This window comes from Trichoderma atroviride, chromosome 3 (assembly GCF_020647795.1).
Source record: "Trichoderma atroviride chromosome 3, complete sequence".
Taxonomy (NCBI): domain Eukaryota; kingdom Fungi; phylum Ascomycota; class Sordariomycetes; order Hypocreales; family Hypocreaceae; genus Trichoderma; species Trichoderma atroviride.
Window position 1 is genome coordinate 853408 of NC_089402.1, and position 18463 is coordinate 871870.

The window sequence follows — 18463 nt, forward strand, 5'->3', positions numbered from 1 at the left end:
ATGGACTCTGAGTCAGAAACTTTCAAATTTTGCATTATCATTGGCGCTGGTGTGGGTGGTCTTGTGCAGGCGGCGGAGTTGCTACGAAAGAAGGTGTTACAGCCGCAAGACTTACAAATCCTCGAACGACACAGCGATTACGGGGGCGTTTGGAAAGCTGCAACTTATCCAGGTGCTGCCTGTGATGTATTTAGTTGCACCTACCAGGTCAGTTGGCATCGAAATCCAGGTATGTTATATCATCAAACATCGTTGTTTCCATTAGAGTCTCACAAGCTGACTTTTGGTGATTCTCAGACTGGAACTATCTTTTCCCCACGGCTTCAGAACTCGTCCAATACTACCAAAACTTTGCCAAATACTACAAGATTACCGACTGTACAACTTTTGGCCAGAACGTTACACAAGCCACTTGGTCTGAAGAGCGATCGTTGTGGGTCGTGGACGTTAAAGATGCCCAATCTGGAGTATGCAAACGTTGGACTTGCCGTGTTCTTATACAGGCTGCCGGAACGTATAATCGGACGAGCACACCACAAATTCCGGGAATGGACCGTTTCACGGGCAACATGTGGCATGCTTCAGAGTGGCCGGCGAAGTACGACTTCACCGGCAAGTCTGTGGCGTATGTCGGAACTGGCCCAACATCTGTCCAGGTACTGCCGTACATTCAAGCACAAGCAAAGTCGGTCAGTGTATTTTGCCGAAGCATGACTTACTGTCATCCGTTCAGCAACTTTAAATATCCAGCTTGGATTAAATGGGCATTCCGCTGGATCCCTGGCTTTCTTGCCTTATACGCCTTCATGATTGGGAATCTTTTTGGTCTATGGGCGTATTTCGCCTTTCGACCTGCATCTTGGATGGCGAAGAATACGGAACGCTATTGTCGCCGCACTTTGGAGAAACAAGTGCCTGATGATGTTCTGCGTCAAAAGTTAACACCGGTCGGGCGATTTGGGTCTAAGAGGCCACTGGTGTCTCTCTCGGGATTCTTTGAGACGCTTCAGAAGGATAATGTTGAAGTGATTAATTATTCCATTATTGCGGTGGACGAATACGGTGTTATTACAAAGCGACCACACACAGACGATGTCGTTTTGCAGATTGACGATCCGGCCGCAGTCAGCCGTCAGAGTTCAGAATCTCAGCCAAAAGCACAGAATTTGCATATTAAAGCAGATGTTCTCATATGGGGAACTGGATTTAAAATGCAAGGCTGGGGCGGAGCAGTGCCTACAACAGGTCGTGATGATCAAATTCTCAGCGATCATTGGAAGAGTTCGCCTAATGCTTTATATGGTACGTATATATACAGCTTTCAGTCTAATATGGAAGCCGCTAATTTAATTTTGACATTAGGGACTATGACATCAAAGTTTCCCAACCTCATCTTCATGAACGGCCCCAATACTACTACGCCCTGGTCAAGTTTGATCCGAGGGTTGGAGATGCAAGCAGCGTTTAATCTCAAGATCATTCGACGCATTTATCAACAGTCTGTCACGCTTCCACGTTATACTATAGAACCACGCCGTGAAGCAGAAGAAGCTTGGACAACATCCATGCAGCCGGAGCTCAATAAACTGGCTACTAGCCCGGAATATGGACCTGCTTTTTATTATTTGAATGAAAGCGGACAAAATACTTTCTTCTTTCCGTGGGCACAGCGATATTACCAATGGAGGACGAGAAAGTTGAATATCGTGGAGTACGTTGAATCGGGGTTATCCAAATCAGAGTAACTAACCGGCCTGATACTCAAATGTGCCGATCTAATATCTCTATCACTGTGTTATAAACTGGGACAACAAGAGACAAGAGGGAAAGTGCGTTACATTATGGAGGATAAATATGAAGCCATACAATTTCAGCATAGCTCAGCACAGACTTTCAGTAATAAATAGTTGTTTAGTATAATTTATTATGTCCTAAAACCTCTTAACCTACTTGGCTTCTATGAAAAATGATATATATTAAACACTATAAAAATTACAATATACTTCTCCAAGTGTCATGCTGTTTGGGGCTAAAACCAGCTTATATGCAACCGATTCCTGTTGTCAATTAGTATCCAAATGTAACCTTCTTTCTGACGTCTAGATGCCGAATCTATGTGCCGTGTCTCCTTGATTCTGGCGTTCGGATGCCGACTAGAACTACCGCATTTCAAAATTGTTTAGGCTAATTCTCATGACACCGAGACAGTATATTTGCGATGAAGTATTCGCAGTCCCTTTGAAACAGGGATGTTGAATGATGACAACACCTTAATTTTACCTTGTTCAACTTTTTAAACGTACCAATCGCGGTCGCTTTTGAGATGTAAGTTGAATAACTCATCATTGCCGAAATCGAAGCCGACTGTACGTTGCATTCTGCTTATTAGTGCGGTAGTATATTCCGCATTTTGGCTAAAGGCGGCAGTTATGGACATTTAGGATTCGCTTCCTTTGAGTATGAATGTGATATTCAGTTTCCTACCAACATGAATGCAACAAGATCTATAGTGAAGCAAGCTGCCGCGAATCAGACAGAAACAGTTATAAAAGGAAGTAAACCAAGTAAAATGCCGGCCGGTGGTTGATTAGCCCCAGGCGCCTAGTCTATTTGACAACGCACAACTACACAAGCAGTAAATATGGTATGAAAGTCTGCATTTGCAAGAGCAGCTGGCATGGCCATGCTAGGCATGCCATCAATGGTGTTTGCTGCATCTCTGACCCAGGTCTCTAACTGGGGTAATCCTGTCAACGGGGTCAGCATGTATATTTATGTACCTGACCGGGTGGCAACTAAGCCTCCAGTTATTGTGGCGGTACGACTGAGATTCATCGCCAGTTCTACTCGTCAAAGCTCATGATTCAACAGATTCATCCATGCGGGGGCTCTGCGCAAGAGTACTTTAGTCTTACCCGGCTACCCTCGTACGCGGATAGCTTTGGCTTCATCCTCATCTATCCCCAGACGACTAAGGATCAAAATTGCTGGGATTGCTACAGCTCTGCATCTAACACTCACAATGGCGGTAGCGACTCAAAGGCCATTGCAGCCATGGTTTCGTATACTCTTGGCAAGTATAATGGCGACGCCTCCAAGGTTTTCTCTGTGGGGTCCTCGTCTGGGGCTATGATGACACCGATCCTTATGGCTGCCTATCCCGACGTCTTTGCTGGAGGCGCAGGCTTTAGCGGAGTTCCAGCTGGATGCTTCGAGAACGCGACCTCTTCTACACCATCCACCCCAGACCAGAGCTGCCCCCACGCCCAGAAGGGTTTTACAGCGCAGCAATGGGGAGATATTGCACGCGCCGAGTATCCGGGATACACTGGTCAGTACCCGAAGATGCAAGTTTGGGAGGGGACTGCCGATACTCTAGTGACCATTGGGAATCTTCAAGCTCAGTTGGACCAGTGGAGCAACGTCATGGGGTTGAGCTTTTCACACAACGAGACCAACACGCCGCAGTCAGGCTATACGAAGATTGTTTACGGCGACGGCACAAGATTGGTTGGCTACAGTGCTGCAGGCGTAGGCCACTTTGTGCCTTTTCATGAAACTGATGTAAGTACAACTCAAGATCTCTTGGATGGTTACCGCTAAGCTTTCGTGGCTTTGCCTCGTCGTGGCGTTCGACTGAGTTGACAACGGAACCCTAATCTACATTCATATGAAGGCTTAATAACATTGATAACAGGTCCTCGACTTCTTTGATCTTCTGGGCGGCACTTCCACAAGTTCTTCTACACAGCCTTCAGGCCCCACGAGCACAACGGGAGGCGGCGGAGGCCCCAGCTGTACTGCAGCTCACTGGGCACAATGTGGCGGAATGGGCTACAGTGGATGCACAGTCTGTGCCTCTCCATACAGCTGCCAGGTCTCAAACGCGTATTACTCTCAATGTCTGTGAGGATGGTAAAGTTTGCTTCTAGAACTAGGGGGAATAGCCCTTCATTTGAGAATCCGGAACTCAGGGCGTATTCTTGTTTATGTGGCCTAGGCCATATGATGTTGGCGCCTTAGGTAGACTTCGCAAAGAACTGATTCTCTTGAACCTTGCATATTGCTCGCAAATAAAAACATATTCTTACTTTGGTACACTTTATCTAGGTCATTGACATAGAGCACGAGATCACCAAATGCTATAGACGCCCTGCACACCTCGTCTATATGACCATAGCTGGTTTTGCGCGGCAGCGGACAATACCACTAACAGTAGTAATGAATTTTTACGTTTCATGTGATTTGCCTATATTTGGGAGCTCTTTTGTAGAAGTTGTTACTGAAATAATATTTAGGTTCACTCTCTTTGTAGATCTGAACGGTATAATAGCTCCTTCCCTCTCTTGCTTCTGCCGTCATGTGCACCAAAATAGACGAGAAGGTTTCCTCTCTATGTTTTCCGTCTACCGTTTGTTTTTCTTCAAGCCTTCTCCGTAAGACCATCTCTAAGAAGCCCGCATAAGTGCTTGCTGCCCTCCGCGATTCATTATTTTTCCTTCTCAAAAAAAAAGAAAGAAGATTTTTCACTCACCATGCGTAAGTGCATGCACAGCAAATCAGTTCCCCATTCGCAAAATTAGCTGACAGCAACCCGCTGGCACTAACAAAGTCCGACAAACTCCGCTTCGCTTGATTTATCTTGAAATTTTTCTTATTATTGTCTTCTCCGTGGTCCTTACGGTCACCATACGCTTCCTCCAGCCCGTTGAATTGGCTGCGAGCCTAGATATCGACCACAGGATCGTCCTCTTCATCATCGTCAGCGCCATAACCATCATGTTCACCATGCTCATCCTCCTCCTCATCATCTTCTTCTTCTGACGCCCTGCCGCTGCCGGCACCATGACACCACTGCCCCTGGGCACCGGCTCTGGCCGCAGTCATCTGGCTAAGCTTTGTAAGTTCTCAAGATCCCGTTATATATGACGTGGTTTTAACTAAGGTGATATGCCAGAGAATTTTCTTTTTGTAAATTACAGATGCGTGCAGGAACCTTGTTGGGGTATATTTAATTTTGTTAGCTGTCAATAATTCTACTCTACTCTTTGCTCGGTCTGACACCCGGATCCAACTTTTCATGACATGATGAACTCCAGTCTAAAGCCCGTATGGTGCCATAAGTCAGTCTTATGAATTCCCTAACAATCATGGGTTTTCTACGAGCGTGATGTCGTACAAAAATAACGTTATGAAAGAGATTTGGCCGAGAAATACTTGTCTCTGTGGAATTGTAGATATCCATCTCCAGCTCTCGGTATGGACCTAGGAGCATTTGTTTGTTTATCAAATCCCGCTTTGGAAGAAGTAGGTAGTTCAAATTCACGGGCCTCATAAATGTAGCAAGCGTAAAATTCGACATTTTTTGATGGCCCCAATGAACGCACGAATAATCTACCAGCTTGGCATGTGAACTAGAGAGAGGGCGTATGGCGCGCCTCAAATGCAGCGCGAATTGTCAGATCTGTTCTTTTGTGGAATAACGGCTCCCCAATTTTGCGTAAGGGCCGCGGGATGGTGGCGACAAAGACTGCCGACATATGCTGCGTCATTGTCCTATGGAGAGATGTGTGCTCTGAAGAGCAGAATAGCCCGATGGCTCTGATCAGAAGATATCTCAGCCGGCGATGAAGTAATGTTTTTCTATTGTAAGGCTGGGTGCTGCCCAAATCTCATGAGGTACATAAAGTTAGCAACTCGCAGACTATTTTCCATATATTCTGGTATAAACTGATGGTTTGAGAAAACTTATCAACGCTTCTGGGGGTATATCGCCCCCCTCTGCAATATTGTGGCTATACCGAGAAAGCCTCAGGAGTATTAGCTGTGCCACTTCAAACTTTGTGCTCCACACACTGGCGCTTAATATTATTGCTTCCAATACTAAACAGTACTTCAATAGTAGCATAAAGAAAGTTTCGGTCATATTATGGGGGTAGTGTGTATAAAGGCCAAGTGTCCAAGCTCGAAGATGGGGCCAAGCTGACGACGACTGAATGTTATAACGTATAAATAGGCAGCTCACGAACCCCATTCAGATTCTCGCTCTTCTCTGATAGCTTACAGCAAAGAGTAACGTCAATAATAAAACATATTGTCATGGATATCCTTAAATTCCCTCTCCGCCTCTTACGGCGCGCCAAATCGAAACCTCAGACTTATATCCTCCAACTACCCGTTGAAATCCTTCTAGAAATATTCGAATACCTCCCTCCTTACAGCCAACTATTAGTCTACCAGGCCTGCCGACCGCTACGCACACTTGTTCACCAATATTTCCTTGCTGGGAAAGGAAATGTGCTAGCCACACTGGAAGACAAACTGCGCTATCTCACTCACCTCGCCAGGTCTACGCCTGATCGGTGGGTTTGCGCCAAATGCTGCAAACTTCACCAGACCTGCAAATGGGATACACCGGTATATCGCGGGGCCTACCAACTTCCAGCATGTAGAGACGGAATAGCATATGTTCCACATGACAGCGAATGTCAAACGCTCTCCAATGTGGGATATTCGGCATCGCACAGACATATTGAACTTACACTCAAGTACTCGCGGCTAAAAAGCAAAAAAAAGAAGCATCGGACTCATCTTCAAAGACTTCTCGCGCCGCATCACTTTGAAACTCAAAGCCCTCGCAGTATCTCCGTAGCCGAAGGCATCCTAGCACAGAGTTCATTTTACCCCAAGGTTGTGGATGGAAGATACTTACTTCACACCGTCCGAACCTACCTTGGAGCTGAAACTCCGGTATCACCACGATCTATAAAGTTCTTACAAATATGCCCTCATCTACATTCTCTTGGTGGCTTTTGCAGGTGGAATAATATGGGGATAGATCTGGATACGGTTTTTAACATGGCTTTCTCAGCACCACCAAACACTCCAATCTTTTCCTCCTGTCCTGCTTGTGGAACAGATATCTCTATACAATTCTCACCAGAGCGAGCTGTTGTATGCGCTTGGCAAGATGTGGGACCGGAAGCAACAGTGTACGATCCGGATTGGGAGGCGATAGTGCGAAGGACTAAAGTTGTCTATCACGATGCTGGAAGTATCCGAGAGCTTTTTGGGCAGCATGAGCACAATGGTGAGATTTTTTAAAATTATTCAAGGAGAACTCTTGTATTCCTACGACTTGGGCTCTGAATAGGTTGAGCATCAGAGCGAGAGTATAAATAGGAATGATCATGTAGATTCGTAAAGCATCATCATTCGAGTTATTGATTTGTGAATAATCAGGGTAACAAAAGGAAGATCTCTATCTTTCATCAGAGCCTCTGAGCCAGAAAACTTCGTCAAATATTCGCATGGATCCTGACTAAATGAGCAGATGAAGAAATTTTGAGTATAACGCGAGCTACATATCATGAAGGAATAGTAAGGGAAAGAAAAGTCCCATCGGCTCCAGATGTGAATGGGGGATAAAACCGAGATTTTATTAATATCTACTTTGTTTCAGCTCTTTACGCTATTTGAAAACCTCTCAAGACAAGAAACAAAAAGACCAGGCAAATGAAGAAATGAACGAAAGATCTAGCACTCTGACTACTGCTGCTACTGCTGCTACTGATTGTGCCGCTTTTACTGCTGCTGCTTTTGAGTGTATATAGTAATTTGATATATTCATATGTGGACGATCAGACTTGTTGAGCTACAGCTAGAGTGCTTGATCGTGTTGTAGTGAGCCAGGGGTACATGGTCCTCATAATCTAGCTCTGCCGCCCACATTCGCCTGACCTCCATCAACACCGCCACCTGCACCTTCACCTCTTTCATTTCGCTCTCCTTAATGAAGAAACAATGCCGCTAGGGGCCATGATCCGGAGCAAGAGGTTCAGCGGCCTATTCTCGTGAGGTCGCCATCTCCTTGAACAGGTCGTCATTCTGCTTCCCTATTGCCAACTGTGCTTCGCCACCACCATCTTGCCCCCGTCGTGCTCGTTGATCGGCAACGCGAGAGAAATCAGGAATAGGAGCATCCGACATCCGACATCCCTATTCCACCTCCAAAGGCCACATCTACCTGCACCTGCACCTGCTGCCCCTGCCGTTCCCTCATCAACAACGACACACTATCCCTCACTGTTGTCCATTCCCTCTCGCTAACTGGTAGGAGAGGCGCCTGTTTTTGCGATGGACGTACATGGTGAAGGAGAAGGCGGCGAGGGCAACGAAGACGGCGGCTACGGAGCCGATGTTTGACATCCAAGTTGTCACGTGTGTTTGAATGATATGTAGCCCTATCAATCAAATTAGCGAATGTAGTCCTGTACTGCTCTAGCACTGCTGCCTTTCAGTGGCCCCAGTCGAATCGACCATGCTTATTCTCGCTCTTGGGCATGGATCAGCCGAGCCATATTTAGGCTGATAACGAGAAGAAGAGAAGAGAAGAGACGAGTCCGACAATACTGCAGAGGTGAGGGAGGACAGAAACCATAGATACCCAGCTAATGATGTGCATATTGAGAAATATGTGAAGTTAGTTGTGTTTACCTCGTGAATGATGGCAGAAGCAAGCGTATTCATACACGATAGGAGGCGAAAATGAGTGGCAAAAAGAGACGGGATAGCAATCAAGCAAGAGAAAAGAAGAAGGAAGAAATAATAGCGGCGAGGGGGCAGCATTTATATATACGTGTGAAGAAAAGTAAATCTAATGGCAAAAAAAATATACACGCGCATGGTGACGAGTTTATACTTTGGGACAACAAACTTTAAGCTTAATTATGGCCAAAGCTTCCTATAGCATATATACTTTGTGTGGGCAATAAGCCGAGTTTATTTCAGTTAGATAGTTTTAGGTACTGCACCATTTATGCGATTGGTAGATAACTCATCATCTCCAATTGACACAATTGGTCAAATACAGGCTTGGAATGTGTGGTTAGCTCGCATTGAATCAGGCTTTGGTCGGGCATCGGGTACTAGAAACATGAGTCTGTCATTCAAATTATTAGCCCATGGGCCAAATAGGCACTAGTATCTGAGCTACAGATAAACAGAAATAAAAATGCACATACCGCCCTCTACTTGAGCGAATCGTTTCTCAGAGCTACACCATGGTATTATTTTCTGCATGGTTCTTTGGATGGCTGCGCAGTCTACCTAATTGGGAATTGATGCATGTATTGTCAACAAGCCCCGCCGAGATTTGCAGTCCAGATTCATGTTAAACGGAGCGAGACTAAATCATCATGTGATCGTTCTACCTCTCCCCCTCAATTATTCGCGCAGATTACAATTGACCGTGATGGCATCTGCGCTCTTTCATGTGCGGCTTTCTATCCCGTCGCCGTAATGTCTGCGTAAAGACTACAGGAACTGACCGCCATTTATAGGCCAAGGGAGTGCCATACATGGATCTCAATTAGCTCTGGTACCAAGACGAAAAAGGACGAACATACTGAAGAGTAAAGATGTCGGTCGCTCCATCATCACGGAGACTCTCCACCAAGTTGCAATCGCTAAAGCCAGGCTCGCCACAAGAACAGGTATATTATTTTGTAAAAATATACAGGCCTTTTTTTCGAGATCACAGTATTAACAAAAAGCTCCAGCCATGTGAGGTCTGTGAAAAGTTGCTCAAGCTGCTCCAAGCCCCAGTCGAGACTCGAGGAGATGCCATGAATCACGTCCTGATCAGAAACTGGAAGCAAGTCGTGGAATCACAATGTCCGCATCATCCAAAATTCCTTGCGTCGATCTTAAAACTAGATCTCACGCCTAGTGCTGCCGATGAGATTACCCTCAGAGTGCTAGCATTCACCGGGTGGGACCACCTCGAGGTTCATGCTGATATCAAAAGCGCCGGAAAGTCTAGACAGTTTAGATCAGGTCAAATCTACCTGTTTCGAAAAGATCCAAAGTCCCGACAAGATGGCAGTGCACGACTTGTAAATCCTCTCTGGATTGACCACAGCCTCCTCAAGCAGTGGAAAGAAAAATGTCTTTCTTCTCATGGCGAAACTTGTAGCTCAACGCAGGCACAATCGTCTAATAATGACGACGCTCGACCTACGTGGCTCATTGATGTTTGGCGCAAATGTCTCGTGCGCCCATCGCAGCATGATCGATACATAGCTCTGAGCTATGTTTGGGGAGGGGCTCCCACATTGATGGCTCGAATGGACAATATTGCTCAGTTACTAAAGCCATCAGCATTCTCTCAAGGAAGGACAAGCGTGCCCATACCGAAGACGATCCGCGATGCAATGAGTTGCGTTGAAAGACTTGGTGAACGATATCTTTGGGTAGATTCATTATGCATCGTCCAAGATGATCCAGTACACAAAGAGGCAGAGATCAACAAGATGGTGTCTATATATTCCAATGCATTTATAACAATTACAGCTTCCGATGGCATTGATGCCGATAGCGGCCTCCCAGGACTTGGTGGCCTCACTGAACCAAGGTCAGCGATCCAGGTTGTCCATACATTACGGCCGGGCATTCAAATTGTCGAGTGCCTCGTGGAACCAAAGAGTACAAAGTGGAGAACGCGAGGATGGACGTACCAAGAGGAATTGTTTTCTCGGCGACAGATTTTCTTCGAGGGTGGCTGGGTTCGTTGGGTCTGCCAGAGTGACAAATGGGCTGAGGTGGGCGAGAAGCATGGTGCACAAGTTGACGGACAAGTTGGTAGTGTCAGCAGCATGAATGCGGCACTGTCGAGTCCTATCCCGGATCCATATGTGTGGTGGAACATGATCGGTTCGTATAATATGAGAGACTTGACGTATCCCGAAGATGCACTTAGTGGGTTCGCCGGTATACTCAACTCCTTTGGAAGAAGCTTCTTTGGTGGCTTCATCTCTGGTCTGCCTGCCGCCATGTTTTATATAGCCATTCTGTGGCACACTCGCGATCCACTCACTCGTCGAAGAGCAAAGGGCTCTGGTGGGAATGTTTGTCTTCCTAGTTGGAGCTGGATAGGTTGGAAAGGCACGCTTATGTCAACCGTAATGCACCCATCATTGGACTTTGTCAAAGTTAGAGCGTCCAGGGAGGGCGCAAGGTACTTTGACAGAGTTACGCCCCTTGTCCAGTGGCATTGGAAAGAGAGCTTGAAGACTCCTGGGATCCCGATCGGGAATACCTGGTACGAGTATAGGCAGAAGTATGCCGTTGAAACACAACAGAGTCCATGCCCCTCTGGTTGGACCAGACATAGTGTCGATACTGAAACACATCCAGGGAGGCTCACTTTTCCGCCACCAGAGCTCGACGACTCGCCAAAGTTTTTTTACAAGCATAATTCAGAGCCCGAATCAGAGTTTTGGTACCCTGTTCCCATACCTGATCCATCGCAGATCCCTAAGAGCCATGTCGCCGCACCATTCATCTCGTGTCGGACAAAGAGAGCCTTTTTGCGTGGTAGTGAAGCCATCACGCCGCGGTATATAAGAGGCACTACAGTCATTTCACTTAGAGACAAGACATCAGCTTGGATCGGCGCTATGCGGCTACAGGAAAAATCTCCAGACAATGGCAGAAGCTTAGTAGGCCAAGAAATCGAGCTAGTAGAAGTTGCCTTGGGTCGTGTCCCAAACGATGCTCGCCAAAGGCTCCAACACCACCAGGTCTTGGATGAATGGGACCATGAAGAGAGGCCAAAAGACAACAACATGTATGAGTACTACTATGTTTTGTGGGTTGAGTGGATAGACGGTGCTGCATATCGAAAAGCATTGGGACGAGTGGAAAGGAGGTTGTGGGAGGCCCAGAAGCGTCAAGATATTGACTTGATCCTCGGATGAATAGGTAGTTGAACGATGCGAGTAGCATATGTTAGAAAAAGCTAATATATGAGGCGATTTAGGAGGTGAAGATGTTATTATGGGATCAGCGTGATACGGACATGAATATTACAGCGCTTATTCCACTATAAGCCTACCTACGTGGCTACATGTGCTACCTACCTGTATAGAGCCTCATGGTCCTTGTAACGACTGCGAAGTGCTTACGCATGATATAATTCAGCGTCCACACATATCTCTCAAACATATAAAAAAAGATGAAAGAATTCAGTCATCTGCTTGGCTTGACAAAATTGCGACCTACTTTGTAAAATACCTAGTATTTAGGTATGAGACAATAGGTTAGGTTCCCCGCCTTCAACAAGTTACCAGTTGATACTCGATACATGTAGGTAGTACTATATTCCTCTAGCCTATAATATCAGATTGATTCAATTATGCGATTCTTCGAGGCATTATTTACCAAGTGAAAACAGAGAGTAAGTGACAACTATATATTATACAAGGCTAATCAGGCTGTTTGTCTTCATAATAGAATAATGCGCTTTAGAGCAATGTCCCCCACATCTTATTATTTCGGATCATCTGCACTCTGCACCATATCTATGAAGATATAGCTTACATCGGGCTCATTTAGATGTCTGGATTCTGACTAAACCAGCATCGTCTTGACATAGGAGCATCAATTGCCTTTTTATGCGCGCCTGATCAACCGCAATGGCAGACACTCTTGGGCCTGTTTCTAACGTAATCGCGGTAGCTGACCTCTTCATCAAAGTCGGCGTGCAGTGTTCCGTATACTGCTCAGGCCTCAAAAACGCCCCTCGCGATGTTCGTCTAATCTTGAACGAGGCCGACAGATTCACGGCAACACTCAAGGGCCTAGAGAAACTGCTTATTAACAGTTCCCATAGCAAGAAGCTTTCGTCTTTGCAGAATATTATCGGCATAGTGGAGGAGTCTCGCCTGCAACTTCAAGATCTGACGGCCAAACTCGAGCGAGGGACTAAATTGCAAAAGATAACGTGGCCGATGAGGAAAGAAGAAGTTGCCGGCATAATAGGCCGACTGGAGAAATATAGAGCCGCAATTGCCTTGGATTTACAGGTTGATCAGACGTATGTATGCCAATTTTTCTCTTTTCTCTGCTTTTCTAACTCGCAAGATTGCTCACAATTTGCCAACAGCGCATTGCTACTCAATGTTCACCAGGAAGCCATTTTGGCAAAGCTCAAATCTGCCAAAGGAGCAGCATTTGACTCTCCCAGCCATGTTAACAGCTCTAGATGCTACCCCGGGACGAGAGAAGGCATTCTGGAACGTATACAAACTTGGAGTACCAAACAAGATGGCCAGTGCATCTTCTGGCTGAATGGCGGAGCCGGTACTGGCAAGTCGACGATATCTCGGACCGTTGCGCAATCGTTTATGGACAAGGGGATGCTCGGTGCTAGTTTCTTCTTCAAATATGGAGAAGCTGACCGTGGTAGTATGGCGCTTTTCTTTCCCACGATAGCGTCTCAGCTTGTCCAAATGTTCCCTCAGATTGCGCCACATGTCCGAGCGGCAATCGAGGCCGACCCTACTATTCATGAAAGGTCAATTAAGGAGCAGTTCGATAGGCTCATTGCAGAACCCGTTAAGTTGGCGTCAGAGGCTTCCCAGCTGCCGACAATAGTGATTGTCGCCGATGCACTTGATGAGTGCGATAACGTCGAGCATGTGAGATTGGTCATCCACCTCCTCTCCCAAGCGAGACATTCCGCATCTGTCTGCTTGAAATTCCTCGTTACCAGTAGACCAGAGCTAGCTATTCGACTTGGTTTTGCAGATATTGGCGGCAATTACGAAGATCTGATTCTTCATCAAGTGCCTTCAATCATTGTTAAGCACGACATTGCTCTGTTCCTGCAACATGAATTCAATGTTATTCTTCAGGACTACAACAAGTCTGTATCTTCAAACAGGCGGCTGCCCCTGTCTTGGCCCGGTAACGAGGAATTCCAACAGTTGGTTTCCATGTCTGTGCCCTTATTCATCTTTGCTGCAACAGCTTGCCGTTTTGTCCGGGACCGAAGAATTGGTGGGCCCAAGGAGCAACTGATGAAGATCTTGGAGCAGCAAACGAGCCATGGATTGACATCTAACCTGGACGCCACCTACTTGCCAATAGTAAATGGACTGATGGCTGGGCTTTCAGCTACCGAAAAGCGTCATGTTTGCGAGCGGTTCAAGCACATCGTCGGCTCTATAGTCACTCTGGCAAGCCCTCTCTGCGTACCGTCCCTCGCCCGCCTCTTAAATGTACCTCTAGACGTCATTGAAGATCAACTGGACTTCCTGCACTCTGTCCTTTACATTCCCACTGATCCGCAGAGTCCCGTGCGTCTACTTCATCTGTCTTTTCGCGATTTCCTTGTTGATCAGGAGAAGTCCAACTTGATAGAAAGATATCCGTTCTGGATTGACGAGCGAAAAGTTCACCAACAGCTAGCAACACATTGTTTGGAGCTGCTATTAGCAGAGGGCACTCTTAAGAGAAACATTTGTGGCCTGAATACGCCAGGCGCTCCTCGATCTGAGATTGACCAGCGGACCATCGACGCCGCTTTACCATCCGAGGTTCAATACGCTTGTCTATATTGGGTATTACACTGGAAAAATAGCGAGTGCAGGGTTGAAGATGGCGGGCTTATCGATCGCTTTTTGAACAGCCACTTGTTGCATTGGCTCGAAACTCTCGGCTTGATTGGACATATTTCGGAGTGCATCAGAATGATAAATGACCTGCTGAGCCTGGTTGATGTACGATACCCTCCTTTTCTTGCTCGATATTGAGTCTATGGTTAAGCTAACACGAATCTGAATAGCCAGAAAAGGGAGTGCTGACCTCAGCTTTCCTTCGAGATATTCGACGAATCATCCTTAGCAATTGTGCTATCATAGACATTTCGCCTCTGCAAGTTTACTTTTCAGCCATAGTGTTCGCGCCTGAACAAAGCATCGTCAAAATTAAGTTTCGAAGCGAACTACCTGTTTGGTTAACTGTATCGCCGCCAGTTGCTTCTAAGTGGGACACATGTCTACAGACGCTCGAGGGACACAGACATGCCATTACTTCAACTGCATTCTCGCATGATTCGAAAATACTTGCATCGGCATCGTACGACAAGACGATCAGGATATGGGACGTTATAACTGGTATCTGTATCTCAACGCTTAAAGGACACGACTCAAGGGTTAGATCAGTTGCGTTCTCGCATAATTCAAAGGTTCTTGCCTCAGCGTCAGAAAGCGATATTCGACTCTGGGATGCTGCAAATGGCATTTGTACTTCAGTTCTTATAGACCATATCACAGGGGGCTATTGCATCGCTTTTTCACATGATTCTAGAATGCTTGCATCAACATCCCAAGACTTTACTGTCAAACTCTGGGATGTAGCAAGCGGGATATGTATTTCTTCACTCAACGGTCACAGCGAAGGGGTTTGTTCGATCGCCTTCTCGCATGATTCTACAACGCTTGTATCAGTCTCACGCGGCGCTTTCATTAAGCTATGGGATGCTACTACCGGTGGTTGTAAAACAACGATTAAAATCAACAGTGATGCTGTTGGTATCACCGCCTTCTCCCACGATGCCAGGATACTTGCAGCATGGCAGCAAGACGACAGTTGTATCATGCTTTGGAATACCGCTGATGCCGAATGTATAGCAACGTTACACGTCCACAGCAAGACAGTTGGTTCACTCTGTTTCTCGCACGATTCCAAAATGCTTGCATCTGCATCTAGTCAGAATGACATCAAACTCTGGGATATTGCAACAAGCACATGTATCGCAACGTTAAAAGATCACAGCCGGGTAATTTTTTCACTCCATTTCTCACATGATTCTAAGCTACTTGCATCGGCAGCATTCGATAACGCTACTATAAAATTATGGGATCTTGAGGTTGATGTCAACCAAATACCACTATCTACCGTGAATGGAGACTCTATCTATGGCATCAAGCTCATAAAGGGGACGAAGACACTGATTTCAGAATCAGAATCAGAATCATCAGAAAGAACAATCCAGCTATGGGATGTGACAACAGTTTCTCACACAGCAACGCTTACTGGAGGCTCGGCCTGGCCTTACTCGATCGCAGTTGCACATAATGCCAAGCTACTCGCAACAACTTCAATCTCAAATGGTCAAATTGAGCTCTGGAATATCGCGACGGGCGCAAACATAGCTACGATAGAGGGCCACAATAATTCAATCTTGTCAGCCGAGCAACGGCATGATACTAATATTGATTTAATGCCTTCGATCATTGAAATTGACGGCATTCGGTGTATCAAAGTCTGGCGCCCAAGCGAGGATACGTACCGCCAGCGGGCAGACAGTTACTCTGTCATCAGTGCAATCACATTCTCACAAGACTCTCAGTTGCTTGCATCAGCATCGGCAGTGGATGGAATTATCAAGGTGTGGGACATTGGCTCAAATGCTTGTATAGCCACACTCACAGGCCATTCCAGCTGGGTCAGTCAACTCTTTTTCCTCCCACAATCAGATGTTCTAGTATCATCGTCTGGTGATCGCACGGTTAAGATCTGGAATATTCGCACTGCTATCTGCACAGCAACGCTTGAGGGTCAAAGTGATCCAAGTCATAAATCAATTGCATTCTCCCACGACTACAACATGCTTGCATCAGGAATAGACGATGGAAGTATCAAGATTTGGGATATCTGTACGGGGAAATGCCAAATAATACTTCCGGGATCAAGCCAAGAATCGGTGCGTGGAATCGCCTTTTCACACAGCTCTGCGTTGCTGGCATCAATAGCATCACGGCCGCGAGAGGGAGCGTACAGTTACAGAGACCATCCAGCTCTGGAGTTCTGGAACATCTCAACTGGTATGTGTCTAGCTACAGTCGATTTCACTCGTTCCGCAGCGGGTTACATTTCTTTTGACGAAGTGGGATTCTGTCTCTCGACAAATGCGGGTGATTATATATTAAACGGTACGTGTTTCTCAGGATCGGTATAATACACAGACACTGTTGACATAAAGATAAACCCGAACAGGAACAATGATATCAGAAGATTCAGGAAGAAACTCGCTGTCTCCGTCTGTTGGCGACGCCACTATATCCCGCCGAGGCATTGGCCTTAGCGAGGATTCAGAGTGGGTTATGTGGGATGACGATAGATTGATATGGCTTCCGCCAGCATATCGACCATCTGCCAGTGCTGTGATTGGAACAACATTGGCCATCGGATGTTCACTGCCTAATGTGGTCTTTATGACAATCTCATCCAGCTCGTTGTCAAATAGTGAGACCTCATCTATTCCATAGAGCAAACCACATATCGTCTTAAGAGGCTGTTTGTGTGGAGCAGAAGGGCTACGGTGAGTATACATATAGTTTTGATCATCTGAAAGCTCCTGAAAAGCTGGTGAGACCCCGCTTCCTGATCCGTAGACAACATGTAGTTGAGCGGTTGGCGGCCGCGGTGAATCGCGGTTGTTGTATATTTTTCAATTAAAACATATTTTGCTTCTTAGTTGTCTAGTCAATTGCTGAAGAACATATGATTGGTAAGTTAGTCTACTCATTAATGTAACTCCGCTAATGCTTGAATAGGGAATAAACGAAAATCCAGAATGTGGTATCAATCCAATGGCACATATCCAACAACAGACCAAGTTGATCCATCGTACTTTACCTCCCTTACTTTTCCATCTACCATGTAATAACAGCGGGCCATGTCGTATTTGGATTGTATAGGAGTTATAACATAGTCGGTTGCAGTAAGGCACGTAATATCGGTTCCGTCGTCGGGACTTCCAAGGGCATCTGGCGTCGATGAGGTTTGCCACCCGTTGTTGTCGTCATTCTTGGTCATTTGGAGAACAGTGCCATTCCTCCATAAAACATAGAAATTCATCAGGCTGTCCAGGTTTCTAGCAGTCTTGGGGATAGCAAACGCGCCGATGGCTGCTTGCAGCGGGATGGAGACGTTGGGTGCTGGGTCATCTGCAAATACATGTCAAATATAAGTAAAGCGCCCCGAAAACAAAAACTCGGTTTGTCAAATCTCACCCGCAACTGCGTCTGCGGTGGCGTTATGCCTCATCTCCGCAAAAAGCGTATGATCATCTCGTTGATAGATGAAATTGGCGCTGCCGGTCCTTGATCCCCACCATGGGACTTCTACCAGTGCCGAATGATTGACGGCCGAGAGGTTCAAGATTTTGTGGGCCCAATGGTTTTGTACTGAATAGTAGGCTTCTTCTAATCCATTTACCTCGTTCTGAAAGACAACGCTTGGCCAGTGTGCTGCAAGCCTCGTGCTCATGCCTGCTCTTAGGGCGCTCGCAGAGAGGGTTCCCTTTTTATTGGTCGTTGTTCGTACGGGGGCCACTTCTTCTTGGATCGTCCAATCGTTGATATAACCCTGTATTCCCTGATAGAATACATGGATTTGCGTATAATTCTATGTGATAAGGATTGGCGCATTAGATGGGAGGATACAGCGACCAAAGAGAGCGAGAAGCAAGACTTACACTAGTGGAGTTCACTTCATTTTTGAAGTAGAATGTGGAATTATAACAGCCAGCTGCAAGCGGAGAACCCGGCCTAAGTGGCGGGTCCGTTTGATATGTTGCTACCGTTGACCATTTGCCATCACTGGAGCTGTA

General features: G+C 46.2%; 6 protein-coding genes across 6 annotated transcripts; 4 read left to right on the forward strand and 2 right to left on the reverse strand.

The window, feature by feature from the left end:
- On the forward strand, positions 1 to 1745 carry TrAtP1_005504 (uncharacterized protein; the record flags this gene model as incomplete). The annotated part of the gene is made up of 3 exons (XM_066112734.1): positions 1 to 229; positions 298 to 1302; positions 1363 to 1745. 3 exons carry the CDS (start codon positions 1 to 3, stop codon positions 1743 to 1745), a joined length of 1617 nt encoding a protein of 538 aa, XP_065968819.1.
- A 1114-nt stretch (positions 1746 to 2859) lies between these two features.
- On the forward strand, positions 2860 to 3603 carry TrAtP1_005505 (uncharacterized protein; the record flags this gene model as incomplete). The annotated part of the gene is made up of 1 exon (XM_014089270.2): positions 2860 to 3603. The coding sequence occupies one exon, from the start codon at positions 2860 to 2862 to the stop codon at positions 3601 to 3603; it is 744 nt and encodes a 247-aa protein (XP_013944745.2).
- Positions 3604 to 4725: 1122 nt separating this feature from the next.
- Positions 4726 to 4887, reverse strand: TrAtP1_005506 (uncharacterized protein; the record flags this gene model as incomplete). Its single annotated transcript, XM_066112735.1, has 1 exon — positions 4726 to 4887. One exon carries the CDS (start codon positions 4885 to 4887, stop codon positions 4726 to 4728), a length of 162 nt encoding a protein of 53 aa, XP_065968820.1.
- A 4388-nt stretch (positions 4888 to 9275) lies between these two features.
- TrAtP1_005507 (uncharacterized protein) lies at positions 9276 to 11781 on the forward strand. The gene is made up of 2 exons (XM_066112736.1): positions 9276 to 9494; positions 9561 to 11781. Exons 1-2 carry the CDS (start codon positions 9420 to 9422, stop codon positions 11757 to 11759), a joined length of 2274 nt encoding a protein of 757 aa, XP_065968821.1. The 5' UTR covers positions 9276 to 9419; the 3' UTR covers positions 11760 to 11781.
- A 537-nt stretch (positions 11782 to 12318) lies between these two features.
- On the forward strand, positions 12319 to 17496 carry TrAtP1_005508 (uncharacterized protein). The gene is made up of 5 exons (XM_066112737.1): positions 12319 to 12877; positions 12947 to 14564; positions 14630 to 16781; positions 16846 to 17359; positions 17406 to 17496. The coding sequence occupies exons 1-4, from the start codon at positions 12477 to 12479 to the stop codon at positions 17115 to 17117; spliced, it is 4443 nt and encodes a 1480-aa protein (XP_065968822.1). The 5' UTR covers positions 12319 to 12476; the 3' UTR covers positions 17118 to 17359; positions 17406 to 17496.
- TrAtP1_005509 (uncharacterized protein) lies at positions 17434 to 18461 on the reverse strand (the record flags this gene model as incomplete). Its single annotated transcript, XM_066112738.1, has 3 exons — positions 18329 to 18461; positions 17865 to 18258; positions 17434 to 17798 (listed from the first exon to the last, which is right to left on the reverse strand). The coding sequence occupies exons 2-3, from the start codon at positions 18118 to 18120 to the stop codon at positions 17434 to 17436; spliced, it is 621 nt and encodes a 206-aa protein (XP_065968823.1). The 5' UTR covers positions 18121 to 18258; positions 18329 to 18461.
- Positions 18462 to 18463: the final 2 nt, after the last annotated feature.

Excerpts from the sequence above, each read along its gene's own strand:
- TrAtP1_005507 (XM_066112736.1), top strand. The coding sequence starts at position 9,420 with ATGTCGGTCGCTCCATCATCACGGAGACTCTCCACCAAGTTGCAATCG. Across the intron at positions 9,495-9,560 it reads CAGGCTCGCCACAAGAACAG|CCATGTGAGGTCTGTGAAAA; the intron begins GTATATTATTTT and ends AAAAAGCTCCAG.
- TrAtP1_005508 (XM_066112737.1), top strand. The coding sequence starts at position 12,477 with ATGGCAGACACTCTTGGGCCTGTTTCTAACGTAATCGCGGTAGCTGAC. Across the intron at positions 14,565-14,629 it reads ACCTGCTGAGCCTGGTTGAT|CCAGAAAAGGGAGTGCTGAC; the intron begins GTACGATACCCT and ends GAATCTGAATAG. Across the intron at positions 16,782-16,845 it reads GGGTGATTATATATTAAACG|GAACAATGATATCAGAAGAT; the intron begins GTACGTGTTTCT and ends AAACCCGAACAG.